The sequence below is a fragment of the Catharus ustulatus genome, chromosome 8 (assembly GCF_009819885.2).
Source record: "Catharus ustulatus isolate bCatUst1 chromosome 8, bCatUst1.pri.v2, whole genome shotgun sequence".
In the NCBI taxonomy this organism is placed as follows: domain Eukaryota; kingdom Metazoa; phylum Chordata; class Aves; order Passeriformes; family Turdidae; genus Catharus; species Catharus ustulatus.
In genome coordinates, this window is record NC_046228.1 from 11,439,320 (window position 1) to 11,452,357 (window position 13,038).

Here is a 13,038-nt window from a genome sequence, read left to right on the forward strand (position 1 = left end):
TTTAAAATAGCAGACTATCTAAAACACCATTACAACCTGCAGTTCTGTTTTTATTAATTCGTTCCAATTCAGTAGGAATTTCACCAAGGAATAGGGATGAGAAGATGCAGGGGGAAGCACATTAATAAATCATAAGTGTCATTAAAATTTGTAAACTAATATCTTCTGGGAAGTCTTGGCAATTAGTCTCGGAGCTTTCTTGGCAAACAAAAAATTAATAAATCCAAAAGGCCCCCTGTCTGATGACATCCCCGCCCCCACAGAAAGGTCACTAATGAAGCAATTAAGAGACACAACAAATGGACCATTCAGCAGGCTGGCTCACAAAAGACAAATGAGCTTCATGAAACAAGAGGACTAAGACATCTTAATAAGTAAAGGTGGGGCTTTAATCCACACACCACCCCAAGACAAGTGCAAAGGCTTTCAGACTCATTTGCTAGGCTAATACTTTTCACATGATTTTGCAGCGTCCCCCTTGGTCTCTGCCATCCCTGAGGCAACATTAACAAGATTAAAGCAAGGAAGCACCAGAAAGCAAAGGTGTGAACATTACTATTCCCTTTTTGGAAAATCTGTGGGATATAACAGGGCTAGGGAAATACTGGGAAGAAGAAAAATGAAACTTCTCTACACGATTTAGTCTTATACTTAAAGTATTAAAAAATGAAGTCGTATCTGTATTGCCATCATCGATTTTGCCTAATCCTAAAGCATAACCCTGAATGTAAGATAAGCCTATTAATTTTTATTATTGGTTCCCAAAACAGACATTTATAATAGTTTTAACTCACACTATCGCTCTGTTCTAATGACAGCATCTCCTTCTAGTTTGAACTGCAAAGAATGTATGCTCTACATGCTACCTGGACTCTGGCACATTCAAGGAGGGCTAAACCTGTGGTTCATTCTGTTCAACTCCTTGAATTTATATTTTTTTTTTTCAATTACTATGCATCATCCCATTCAGCTACACACAGCCCAAGCAAATCTGAACAATCCTTCAGTATATTTCCTGAATCCATAATTAAATATTTGTTTTGCTCACATTGTTTAGCAAAGGGCCACCATCTTCATTTGGGAGTAGCTAGCTCAGGAATGAGCCAACATGCAGCTACTGTTCATGTCCCAAAGAGTTCCAGTGTGGTTCCCATGCCAAGATGACATCCATGGCATCTATGACTGCCAGCCAGGCTGAACTGGACCAGGGTAAACTGCACCTCCCACTGTGGGGAAATGACTGCTCATCAAGAGTACTGGAGGTTAAGAACTGGGATGTTGCTGAAAGTGTGGACTGATTGCAGCTCAGGGGGCTGGAGCCTCGAGGAACAACTCTCGTCTCACACTGTGGTGATCTGCTGCAGCTCCCCATTCCCTTAGTTCTTCAGCAAACACAGGCTGCACCTAACAGCTCTCAACAACAAAGATTTTCATAACTGGCTTCCAAAGCCTTAAAAAAATCCCCATCATTATGCTATGCTATTTATGCATTCTAACAAACAATAACAGCAGAGATGCCAAGCTTTTGGTTACCCTGGTTTTCAAATCCAAGAGAGATCAGGATGCTTGCACACACAGCTGGCTCCTTCCCCCATGCCCTGATGGCTGACTGCAAATACAAGAAACCCTTCTCTTCATCAGCACAGGATTTCTGCACTTTGCAGCATTATTAAAAAGTGCCAAAAGAAGATGCAATAATGGGAAGCATTACTACTTTGAAAATCAGATCCATTAATTTTACGCCTGAATACAATCATTCAGAAAATAGCACATATCGAAGATGCATGTCATCAGCATAAAAGTGGAAAATTATAAATGTAATCAAATTTGACAATACTGAGAGGAGATGTCAGCTGTTGGTCATGGAGACTGCATTTCAATACAGCAAACTCCAGGAAAACAATGCCCCAGTGGAGCCAAACCAGTACTAAACAAGAGGTTGTGGCACAAACCAGAATTTGCCATTCACAATACAGTCGAAATAATACATTGACACTGGGATAGAAACACTCCTAAGAAAGCTCTGGCTGTGCCATGACCTATTGCAGGTTTAGCTTGTTTCGCAGAGGATGATATAGAAATTTGAATCATGCTTTTTGAATCTCCTGATCCCTGACTTCTTTACTCATCGGTCTTAGAAGCTGCTACATTTGGGGCAATCAGACTAAGCCTCAGTTCCCAAAGGGCACTTCACACCACATCCACCCTTTCCCACCTAGAGCCAGCTCCATGTGCCACTCCCAAACCTACGCACAGAAATCAGCGTGAGCTGGGAAATTTTTGTAATGCTAGAGGCACATGCTGAGGGTCTCTGGAGACTGTGGGAGGCTTAAGAGTTGATTCCATGGGAGGAAACAACATGAAGCCCTCTGGTAATTCAAACAGCACTGAATGAAACAGCAATGCACGACATAAGGCAGCCTGCAACCAAGCTGAGGGGTTTTACTCCTCTCTGTTCCAAACTGGGGCTGCAGCTGCTGCATTTTGCAGCTGCCTCTATGAGAAAGCTGAAAGAGGTTTTTTTCCTAACTCAACAAAGAAACTAAAACAAAACAACAGACTAACCTCTTTAGGCACAGCAGCCACAAGAGTGAAAAAAATGCTTGGGGATTTTTGGCTGCTACCATGTAGACATAATTTCTTGGTTAATAAACAAGTAAACAAGAAGGAATATATATATATATACATATATATATATATATATATATATATATATATATTCCTTCATCTATGTACAACCAGATAATTTAGCTGGGACAACAGCCAGAGGAGGGGAACTCCAGGGGACTCATCTGAGGTGGGGAAAATGGTGGCAGGGACTCAGTGCTGACACATGCAAGTGCTTGCACTTTGGAAGAAAGTCTCAACTGCTCCCCACTGCCCAATTAGCTGATGTGTTGCAGCCATGGCTGTGGCACTGACCATAAATAGCACCTTGCTCACTTGTGCCTCTCCTGCCTTCTGGATCACCCTGTTGTCTCTGTCTTCAGCTGAGACTGAGAGCTCCCTTGAGAGGGAAGTTGTCTTTTTAGCTACTGCAATCCAAATAAATAACATAAATTAATACATTCCCGAGTACTAAAAAAGGCAACAATGGAAAGCCTTTTATTCCAGTTATCTTAGCAGAAACTGCTCAATACAGACTGGTTGAAACAGTTGAAAATACTTCAAATATTACAATATCAACTTTAAATACTTATCCAGAATATCATGCTCCTACAACCTTATCTCAATATGTACAGCTTAAACAATTCCTGTGAACAGCCTGGCACCTACTCTTCAGAGAGAAAATTCCTTTTCATGACAGATCACTCCTCTATACTTACAGTTCCTCATGGACAATAAAGTTTGATGCAGGGATCCTGGCCTACACAGTTTGGGAATTAGAGGTGCTCCAACAGCACTTCAAATCAAGCCCATGTAAGTTTACAGATTTAAAGGGAAACTTTATTTTTTCTTTTGTTGATGGAGAAGAGGTATTACTGGGGTGAAAAAAAATTCTACAGAAAGCATATGGCCATCCCTTAATCCATTTTTATTTAAAGCAGGCAGGATTCTTAATTACTAATTCTCTAGGCAATGAGAACTGATGAAGGGTTTGCATGTCTAAAAGCTTCAATAATTTCTACAGTTATATTTGTTGACCTATGAAAAAGACATCCCTCTAGAAATTCATAAATGACTCACACCATCCCAAGTATGGTAAAGGAGCAATAAAGTAGCTTCCTTTCACAGGAGGGAAATTATCACCTCCACTCAACTCAGTGGGAAAAACAAAACTCTAAGCCACAACTGACAGGTATCTCCTGTGACGAAGAAGAGATGTGGCATTCACAAGGAACAGGGTGTGTGTGGGTGTGTGTTTTTTCCTTGAAGCTGGCTGCTTCAAGGCTGGCTGCTTCAGTAGCAGTAGAGACCTTTTCTGTGATTGTTGGAGCCCCAGAAGCAGGAATTTGGATATTAGAGCAATGTTCCTGCATTCAAATGCTGACCAGCATTTCCCCTGTCTAAGCTCGTATCAGCCTGACACAGGAGCAGTTTCCAATGTAACTTCTAATTCTCCCCTCTTCCTCTGCTGCTCTCACTCCCTTTTTTAATTACATTCAGGATGTTTTCTTATTGATTTACTTGTTTTCGTATTTAGATGCAGGGATTAGAAATTCTTTTTATATGGCAATTCAGTTTTCCATTAAAAGAAGCCTCTCATGCTATAAACCCAGGGGGAACTGAGGAGGAGATTTTGATGCATGGAGCAGGTGGAGGCAAGATGGTATTTGGAGATTGCATTGCACTCTGCTCTATCTCAGCATCCTCTGCTGGGTGATTCATTGCTCTCTGCCACAAAAGCCACACTCCTCTCCTGTGAAAGCAGCTGTATTTGCCAAGTGGTCAGGATAGATATCACACAGCATCACTGCTCAGATGGGCAGGACTCCTGGCTAGCAGAAAGGAGTAATAGTACTTCCAGAATACAGGGGGGAAAATCCCAAACCCCTTGGAAATGTACAGATCATCTTTTGATACTTAGTTCAAGTTGTATTCAGTTTGTGACCCATCTGGGGGCTTAAAGAGTCTACAAAAAGTAACTAAGGAAGGCAAACCTCTTGCTAGGAGGCTTACATTCATTCTGCAAACACAAATTCCCCTTTTAAAATTTTCAGGGTCTCAAAAACTAAGAAAAAATATTGAAAAACACCAATTTAAATAATAGAAAGATTCAGGGCCCTGAATGTGCAAATAGAACAGGAAATCCCAAGAAAAGGAGTATATCTCTGGCTTATTTCTTACACTTAGTATCTATTTGCATTTCTACAATATCCTTTGCAGAAAAACTCATAGATGCTCTCCAAGACTCAAGTAAAACAAGGCTTATTCCTGATTTTTACTAGTGGAAAGTAAGGTTTAGAGCCTAGGAGATCTACCTACTAGCACTTACCCTGAGCTTTCCTCACAGACCTAGGAAAAGAACCTGAGAAGTTCTAACTCCTCAACCTCTCTGAATGCCCAGGCCCCCCAGTAGCCCCTATTTCACTGGAGACCAGATGCAGAAGTGTTCTAGAACATGCTGAAACATTCCCACAAAGCAGCTTGTTTTCCCAGCTGACCAAGTGCTGGATGCTTTCAATTGTATTGATGATTAATTACATTTCTATCACTTTGGGAAACCTCCAAAAGGGGTGCTGCTATTACCTTTCTGCAGAGTTCAGGTGATGCTGCAAGCTCAGGATGAAGACAAGGTCTGCCTGTTTGTTCCATTATTTATGCAGAGCAGATTGTTTGGCAATTACATTTAAAGTACAATCACAGTGCATTTGTACTTGCTATGAAAAGAAGCTAAAGTTTTTTAAGGCACTAATACCTTGAAAAATACCAGGGTAAGTGGAAATGACTGTTCTCTCTTATTAGCTGCATGGTTATTTATACTTCTGCAGATTACCAGGGTGCAGTGCAATTAGGCTTCTTAAGTACTGTTCAAATTGAGAAGTTTCAAGAGCTCTACTGAATAATTAACCCTTAAATGCATTTACAAGAATAAACCTGTAGCAAATGGCCAAAGCCTGCTCCAAAGAGAGGCTTTTAAATCACCTGTGAAGAAGTACAAGAGACCATGTGCCAGGAAGGGCTCACACCCAAGCAATAGTTACAATGCACTGACTGTTCCACAAACTACACTTTGAGCAGGTTTCTCATCAGCTTAATACACCAGGCAAATCTGAAACAAGGCACTTGCTCTCACCAGCCCCTGGCTGCCTTTTTTTTCTTTTTTTTTAATGTACTTAAGGTAAAAAACACCTGATAGCAATTCTGTTAAAGGCATACCACTCCACAGGCAGGCTGAAACTTTTTTGTGATTTCAAAGGTCAAGGAACTGACCTGTTTATAGGGGTGAATTGGGGAGTGAGGGGATTTTAAGTTATTTCTTCATTTTAAATGCAGATACAAACTTCCAAACACACACTCTGTCCAGGAGCATGTTTCCCCAGGTCAGGACAGTCCATCTCCCATGCCAGACTAGGAACAGGGCAGCTCTGTGACACCATCCAAGTACATCCACAGTGGAGAAGACAGCAGCACCTCACTGTAGCATCTCTAGTCCTTCAGCAGCTCCCTCCTTACAGCCCAGCACACAGCCACTATCAAGATGACATCTCAGCTCACAGGGGTGAGGAACAAGGCTAAGGTCAGCTCAGATTATATCATACCCTGTGTTTTATTCCTTCCCAGGCACAGTTCTGGCAAGTGTGTACCCATGTACAGAGCCTGTTCTCATTGCCAGCCTCACAGCACAGAGAGGAAGGAGGGACTGTCTAAGGACACTCAAAGGTGAGAAGGAAACCAAGCTCCTCTGCCTGCCAGGGAAGTGCCATTACATGGTGAAACCCTCTTGTCTGCAGACCCCACTTCATTTAAGGAGCGTGTCCTAACCATGTATCCCTTTTCCAAAGAGCAGCTCCATTTCTCTCAGACTCTTTCCCAGCTCCTCTGCTGATGAACTCAGATACTCCCCCATGCCCAGACCAGGGCCAGCCCCAGTTTGACAAGAGACACAGAGCAGCCCTCCATGCCAGCTGCTGTGATTTCCACAATCCACATACCTCCACAGTGAACTCTCCGTAACACTGCCCAGGTTGAAGTCGTAGAGCTTTGTCAGAATGAGAATCACCTAGAGAGGGGAAAGGGAGGGAGTGAGAAAGAGAGAAAGGGAAAAGAGGAGAAAAAAAAAAATTAGATGTTAGATTTTGTAACAGTACACAGGGCATCTGAAACCACCCAAAGAAGAGCTGAGCATTTATCCATTAAAGTTGCAGTATTATAGGATAAAGTAGGTTTAAAAATAAAATGGGAAATCATTAGCCTATTGCATTCTATAACCAGCAACACTTATTTTAATCCCAAAATGTTTTGTGTTTGAAATAAAACATGCCACCAGGAATTAATCAGACTTAGAGCTGACCTCTCTGCAACTATGATTATTCAAAGTCAGGGATGGAATCAAATGCACCCTTGTTAATTCAATAGCTCAATCTAAAATTACAGTCAACTTCTTTTGTCTCTCAACATTCTTTCACTAATTATTCAGTCTCCATGGAAAGGACTGGCAAGATTTTATGTAGATCCCCATCCACCAAAACAGTCCATCGTGCCTAGAGTCAGCTTTGTTATCTCCATCTGCTGTCACTGATCCCACAGCATGGCAATTCCCACATGCCATCACCTTTCCACAGTGGTAAGAGGGACAGAGTGTGACATTCTGCTTATGCACTGAGCAAGACAGACCTTCACCTGGATCTGTAGTGCTCAAGGAGAGTCAGAGCCTCCAGGACTCAGTGACTTCCTGGAGAAAGCACTCCTGAGTCATGCCCCTGCAAAACTGAGGCTCGGGGAGAGAGGAGTTAAGCAGTACATGGGGGACCACAGAGGAATATACTTTCCCTCTGCTATACCTGGTGCTGTGACCTCAGGTAAATGTAATCTTCATAGTTGCAAGCTACATTGTCCAATGCCTTTCTCTCCAGAAAGGCACTTATGCATTCTGATAGCTTGGGAGACTCTGTGCAAGCTCCCAGGCTCACATGGGATGGGAACTTGTGCAGAAAGAATAGAGGTTTCTCAGTGGAAGGTATTTGAGAATCTGCTCCTTGCCTTTTCAGCATAACTAATGTCATACAGCTCATTCCCTTGGATTCTACAGGACCAGCCTCAAGGAAGAGCTCCAGGCCACCTCTTCATTTTTGTTTTGCATCATTTTTACATTTCAGCATCATTTCCTCCTTGCAGGATTCAAGCACAGGCCAGTTTCCCTCACATCTGCTCTGGCTGTGAGAGAGAGCAAAGTTTAAAGCTTTGCAGAAAAATGCCAAAGGATTAATCAATATCACAGCTGCTGCAGCACTCTTTTACTGTCAGCACAACACCAGGAAAAAACCTGTTCAAATTGTAAGGGACCTTGGTACGTGACTGTGCAGTCAGTGCCCATCTAAATGACTTTAGAATAGATGCTTCAAGCATTCCTCCCTCTCCTGGATTCATTTTTACCACCCCCTATTGCATTTTTCCCTTTATTTCCCCATGCAGAGACCTTTAGGAAGAAGATAATAGCCAAGCTGCTTCCAGCAGGGTGTGAAAAGAAACCTGCCAGGCAGATTTGAGTCAGCATATGCAAGTCCATGTCAGCTGAAACCAACGCTATGCTATGGGGAAATGAGGCTAACATCCTTTTTAATGCAGCTTAAACCCTGCTCACACCTCCCATACAAAGGGGGAAGAGCCAGCTGCAAGCTGCAGCAACCAAGGTTTGTGTGGTTCGTGTGCCTCTCCCCTCACACCCAGCAGGGCAGCCTTCTGCCAGCTAAAACCTGATGAGAACCACATTTTCAGGATGCTCCCCGTGGGCACTCAGCCAGCACTCCTCTCAAGACTCTCTAGGAAGCCATGCACTGTAGCACCAGCCCTGCCCTGCCTGAAATGACACCCCTCCTACTGCTCACAACTGAGGTGAGGTTTCACAAAGTTAAGTTTTCAAGTTTCAGAGTCTAAGCACATTGAAGACAGCTGAGTTCAGTGGACCCTGGATTCATTCCTAAACATTGTAAATAAAATCTGTGTCTTGGTCAACTTTCAACAGGATCTACCTTATTTCTACCCTAAATTGCAATTACAACTAAAGGCAGCATTCATACTCTCCCAGCTTTTTGTGTGTCTCTCCCCAGATCTCCTATGCCCTGTATTTTTGAAGATGTCACTTATCTATTACCACCCTACAAATCCCAGGATAACAACAGCTTTACAGACGTGGGCAGAATGCTACTCAGTTCCTGGGTATAAATTCATAGTAAAAGCATGTTGTTTAGTATGATTTTTCTGGATTTTTGCCCGGGATGACTGACTAACATCCATCTCTACTTGTTGGGGATGCATGGAAAGCACAAGCACGAGCATCCCTTTGCAGAATCTTACACAGGGTCCCAAGAAACAGCAGGAGTTGCCTGAGGCAGCGGCAACACCTACAGCAACCTGACCCTAAAATCACTCACCACATGAGGCCAGGACAGGCGACATTCCCCCACCACTAACCCAGGCAGCTTCCACTCTGCTCCCCTTGCTTTTGAGAAAAAAGCCCCCAGATTCAATAAACCATTGCCAAATACTGCAATGGTTTGGGAGTCTGAAAACCAGAGGGGGTCTGAGAGTCTGAACACACCAAGGAAAGCTGTGAAAGCACTTTCCCCCTACACACTGCCCTGTGAGACCACAGAGCAAACTCAGCTGCTCAGGAACTACCACGGATTCATCACAGACAAGAGCCTGAAAAGCAGAGCTGGAAAAGGCAGAGCTGGATCCTGAGCTGTGTCCATGGGGTGTGTTTGACACAGCCCTGCAGAGGAAACATCCAACCCTTTCAGGGGGATATTCTGAGGCTCCATCAGGCATCTGTTTCCACAAGAAACATGAAGCAGGGACACATGGGAAAGTACCAGATTTTCTAAGGCGTCGTGTTGTTTGAATGCTTTAGTTGAAAAAGAATGGAACAAAATAGGAGGAAAATTGGACACATTTGCCAATACTGAATTCTGACAGGAGAAAGAAAAATTAAAAAGGGAAAAGCTTCATTGACTGAGGCTGAGACATTTGATTCCAATTTCTGCTTTGTAGTTGAAGAAGCTCACTTGTTTTTGTCAACACTAACAAATGACCTTTTTATTTTCCATGCCAGTGTAATTTTGCATGAAAACCTTGATGGTTTTCATTTTAAAAGCTGAATTCTACTGAAAATTGGAGATTTTGCAATTAAGGCATTATTTCAAAACAAAAACATTTTCTTCCCCTGAACTGAGAGAAATCTGGAATTGCCGTCCCATAGAAAATGCACACTCTGCAACATAAATTAGAACATTTTGCTCTGGGGAAAAAGAAACACAAGTTCCAAGCAATTCAGAAACAGCAAAAACTTACACTTAGGCATTATTTAATCAAAATAAAGAAAACACCTGTATAGTGCCAAATTAAACTGTTTCTATTCATCAAACCAAACTTGCCAAAATTAATTCCAAGTCAGCTCAACGTTAAACTGCATTTTGCTATGGGATCATATTTCTCACTTCAGGAAATACAGCTCAGATATGAAATTTCTTCATCTCCTCCAGTCTGTGCTCCACACACTACACTGTGCTTGCCAGGACACCCCAAGGCAGGGGTCCCTTGGGACACCAAGCAGCTCAGCTGGTTGAAAATGAAAAACTGGGAAAGAGTCTGCAGGACATAATGTGGAAATAGGGAGGCTGAATTACAGCTCCCTTAAGGCAATACAATCCCTCCAGAAAATGCAATTTCAAGCTGAGCTTACACAAAACTTAATGACCTGAATAATTTAACAAATTGTTTTGGTTTTGTAGACAGAAATGGGAATGGAGAAAGGATAATCAGAACAAATATATTTTCTTCGGAAAGAAGTGATGTTCCAGTTCTACAAGAATTTTCTTATGTGCTTTATTCTTCACATTTGCATCTCACGTTGCACATAGTTTGGAGGTTTTTTCACTAAAAAACTGTTTTCACACTGTTTGTCTACTAAACACTCTGCTTTAAGGCTTATATAAAATAATGCCAACACCTGTCAATCATTTACCTTCAATGGTTTATACTTCAATACAGATGAAGAGCCTCTGGCACTGAGAATCCTGACACAATGCTCTGTAGCATGCTAAACCACTAAATCCACATTTAATATGATGGACCACTTCTCTAAAATAAGGTCAGCAAGTGTCCAAATCTGTCTAATTCAGCAGCCTTGAGTCTTGGCACAACTTGGCTGGCACAAAAGCAGAAAAGATTACAGCCAGGAACATTAGCCCACGTTTCACTCCATCCCAAAAACACATCCCTGAAGGGATCCCTATTGTTCAGGCAATTATCAGGAATCTCCAAGCCCACAAATCACAACAGTACTCAGAAGCTTTTCAGAGTGTTTGGTGGTGCAACAATCTTCCATGCCAATAAAATTTTACTACGAAGGAAAATTACTTTAGTTCATTAAAACCAGCTCCAGACCATGCCAATTCTAACTGGCAAAGTGCTTTGCATACACCCCAGAGTGGAATATATAATGCCTGTTTCCCACAAGTTAAGAGTGCAAAGGCACTGCAGGTCCTTCAGCAGGTTGAACAAGTGTAGAGCACCACGCCAAAGGCTGGCATGCTCCTGTCCCTGTAAGGGGACATTCATACCAGAGACAAGAGAGGGAAGAGCCCAGCAGCCAGAGGAAGCAAATGTCAGGCAGGCATCTGAAAGGCCAGCTCTGATTCCCTTCATGAGACATCTCTTCTGAGTGATCCTGCTGTATCAGCACAGAGATTAACACAACTCATCAGTAGCCCTGTGCACATATTTGCCAAGTGTAATTAATAAAGAGTACAGGGATGAGCACTAGGAAGCACAGAGCACAGCAGAAAGAGGGCAGACAAATTTACATGTGAAAAATGAGAGTTCTCCACTTGCTCTGGCATGTGGGTCTTTGTCTCCTGCCCACAGATATATTTCCATGCTTGCAACATTTTCTACCCTCCAAGACAGCCACAGGAAGCTTGTCTGCAATTTCCACCTGCCATTCCCCAATCCATGTGAGAGCTAGAGCACCCAAGAAGTAAATTTCAAATGTCAGCAACCACAGGATACTAGGAACCAGTGTCAGTAAAATGCTCACAGCCAAAGAGAAATTGGTTCAAAATAGTCTGGGACTTAAATGCCAGCAGCACTGATCTGTATAGGTCCCTGATGTTTTCTTCTTTGGGATTTTTTTTTTTTTGTGTGTGTGTGTGTGGTTTTCAAGGCACAAGATTATCAACTAAAGATTGACTGACTGGCAAGCACATGGGCATGCACATTCATGATCATGAATTTTTAAGGCACTCTTTCATGCAATCTCTTCATTCAAATCTAATTCTGTCAAAAGCCACCAATACCAGCCTAATTTTTCCCAAACAAATACTCAAAAGATGGGGAAATGACCATTTATATGTTCAATCTATATTTGTGCTTAAGTTTGTGGTAAGCTGACCCCAACCAGCAACTAAGATCAACCCAGACTCTGTCCCACCCCAGGCTGATGGAGGAGAAAACCAGAAAAGCAAAAGTAAAAAAACCTCGTATTTCCTGACAAAGACATTTTCGTTAGTCAAGGAAAGGGAAGAAATTCTAAATAAACAAACAAGTGATAAAAAGGCAGTCATTGACTGTCCTGCTCAGCAGACCAATGCAAAATCAGTCTTAGAACACAGTTACTAATGCTGAGGATGATGTTGTGTGGAGCACAACAATCCTTTCTGACCTCCTTCTTGGGTGGCCAGAGTGACAAACAGAAAACCTGACACCCTGAAGCTCTGTTCAGCGACACCTGAAACACTGATGTGCTATCAGCACTGCTTTAACCAAGAAATCAGAACACAGCACAGGCTGCTCTGAAGAAAGTTACTCCAGTACAAGTGTTTTCCTCAGTCAAGGTAGAGTGATTCTCCAAAGCAATCACTAAATAATCTTGGTCTCATCAAAATCTCTTCCCACAAATACAGCCTCAAAAATATATGTGTGCATGTGAGCAATCACACTATGCAACATCACCATCCTCATTTCCACTGGAGGTCTGAGTGCAGTTGCCAATACCCAAGAGTGCTATCCCCAGTTGTGAGAGGCATATAGAATTATTACAAAGCTCCCAGGAGTGGAATTTAAATTCCCCAGGTGTTAACAGATTCTGCAAGCATCACCACTATGAAACAAGGCAAGTAATTGCATCATTGTTTTACTTATGGGGAGGCAAAGAGAGGTTCAGTGAAATTTTAAGTGTTTCTCTACATGAAAACACTTAGAAAGAAGAATTCAAATCAGCTTTTAAGAGTTTGGTTCAATCCACTTTGTGAATACATATGAAAAATCAAAGACCACTTTATTCTGAAAAAGAGTCTCCATTGAGGAATTCAGCATAGCTGAGAGAATCTAATTCAGCACATTTTGACAATTTAAGGTAAGAGGCATCATCTGGAA

The 13,038-nt window shown here is 42.2% G+C and overlaps 1 protein-coding gene across 1 annotated transcript in view; it reads right to left on the reverse strand.

The window, feature by feature from the left end:
* Window positions 1–13,038, reverse strand: part of SORCS3 (sortilin related VPS10 domain containing receptor 3) — a 275,461-nt gene that overhangs the window by 182,493 nt on the left and 79,930 nt on the right. Inside the window, exon 2 of the mRNA XM_033065516.2 lies at window positions 6,597–6,664. Coding sequence (XP_032921407.1) covers window positions 6,597–6,664 — 68 coding nt within the window. The remainder of the gene's footprint in view (window positions 1–6,596; window positions 6,665–13,038) is intronic.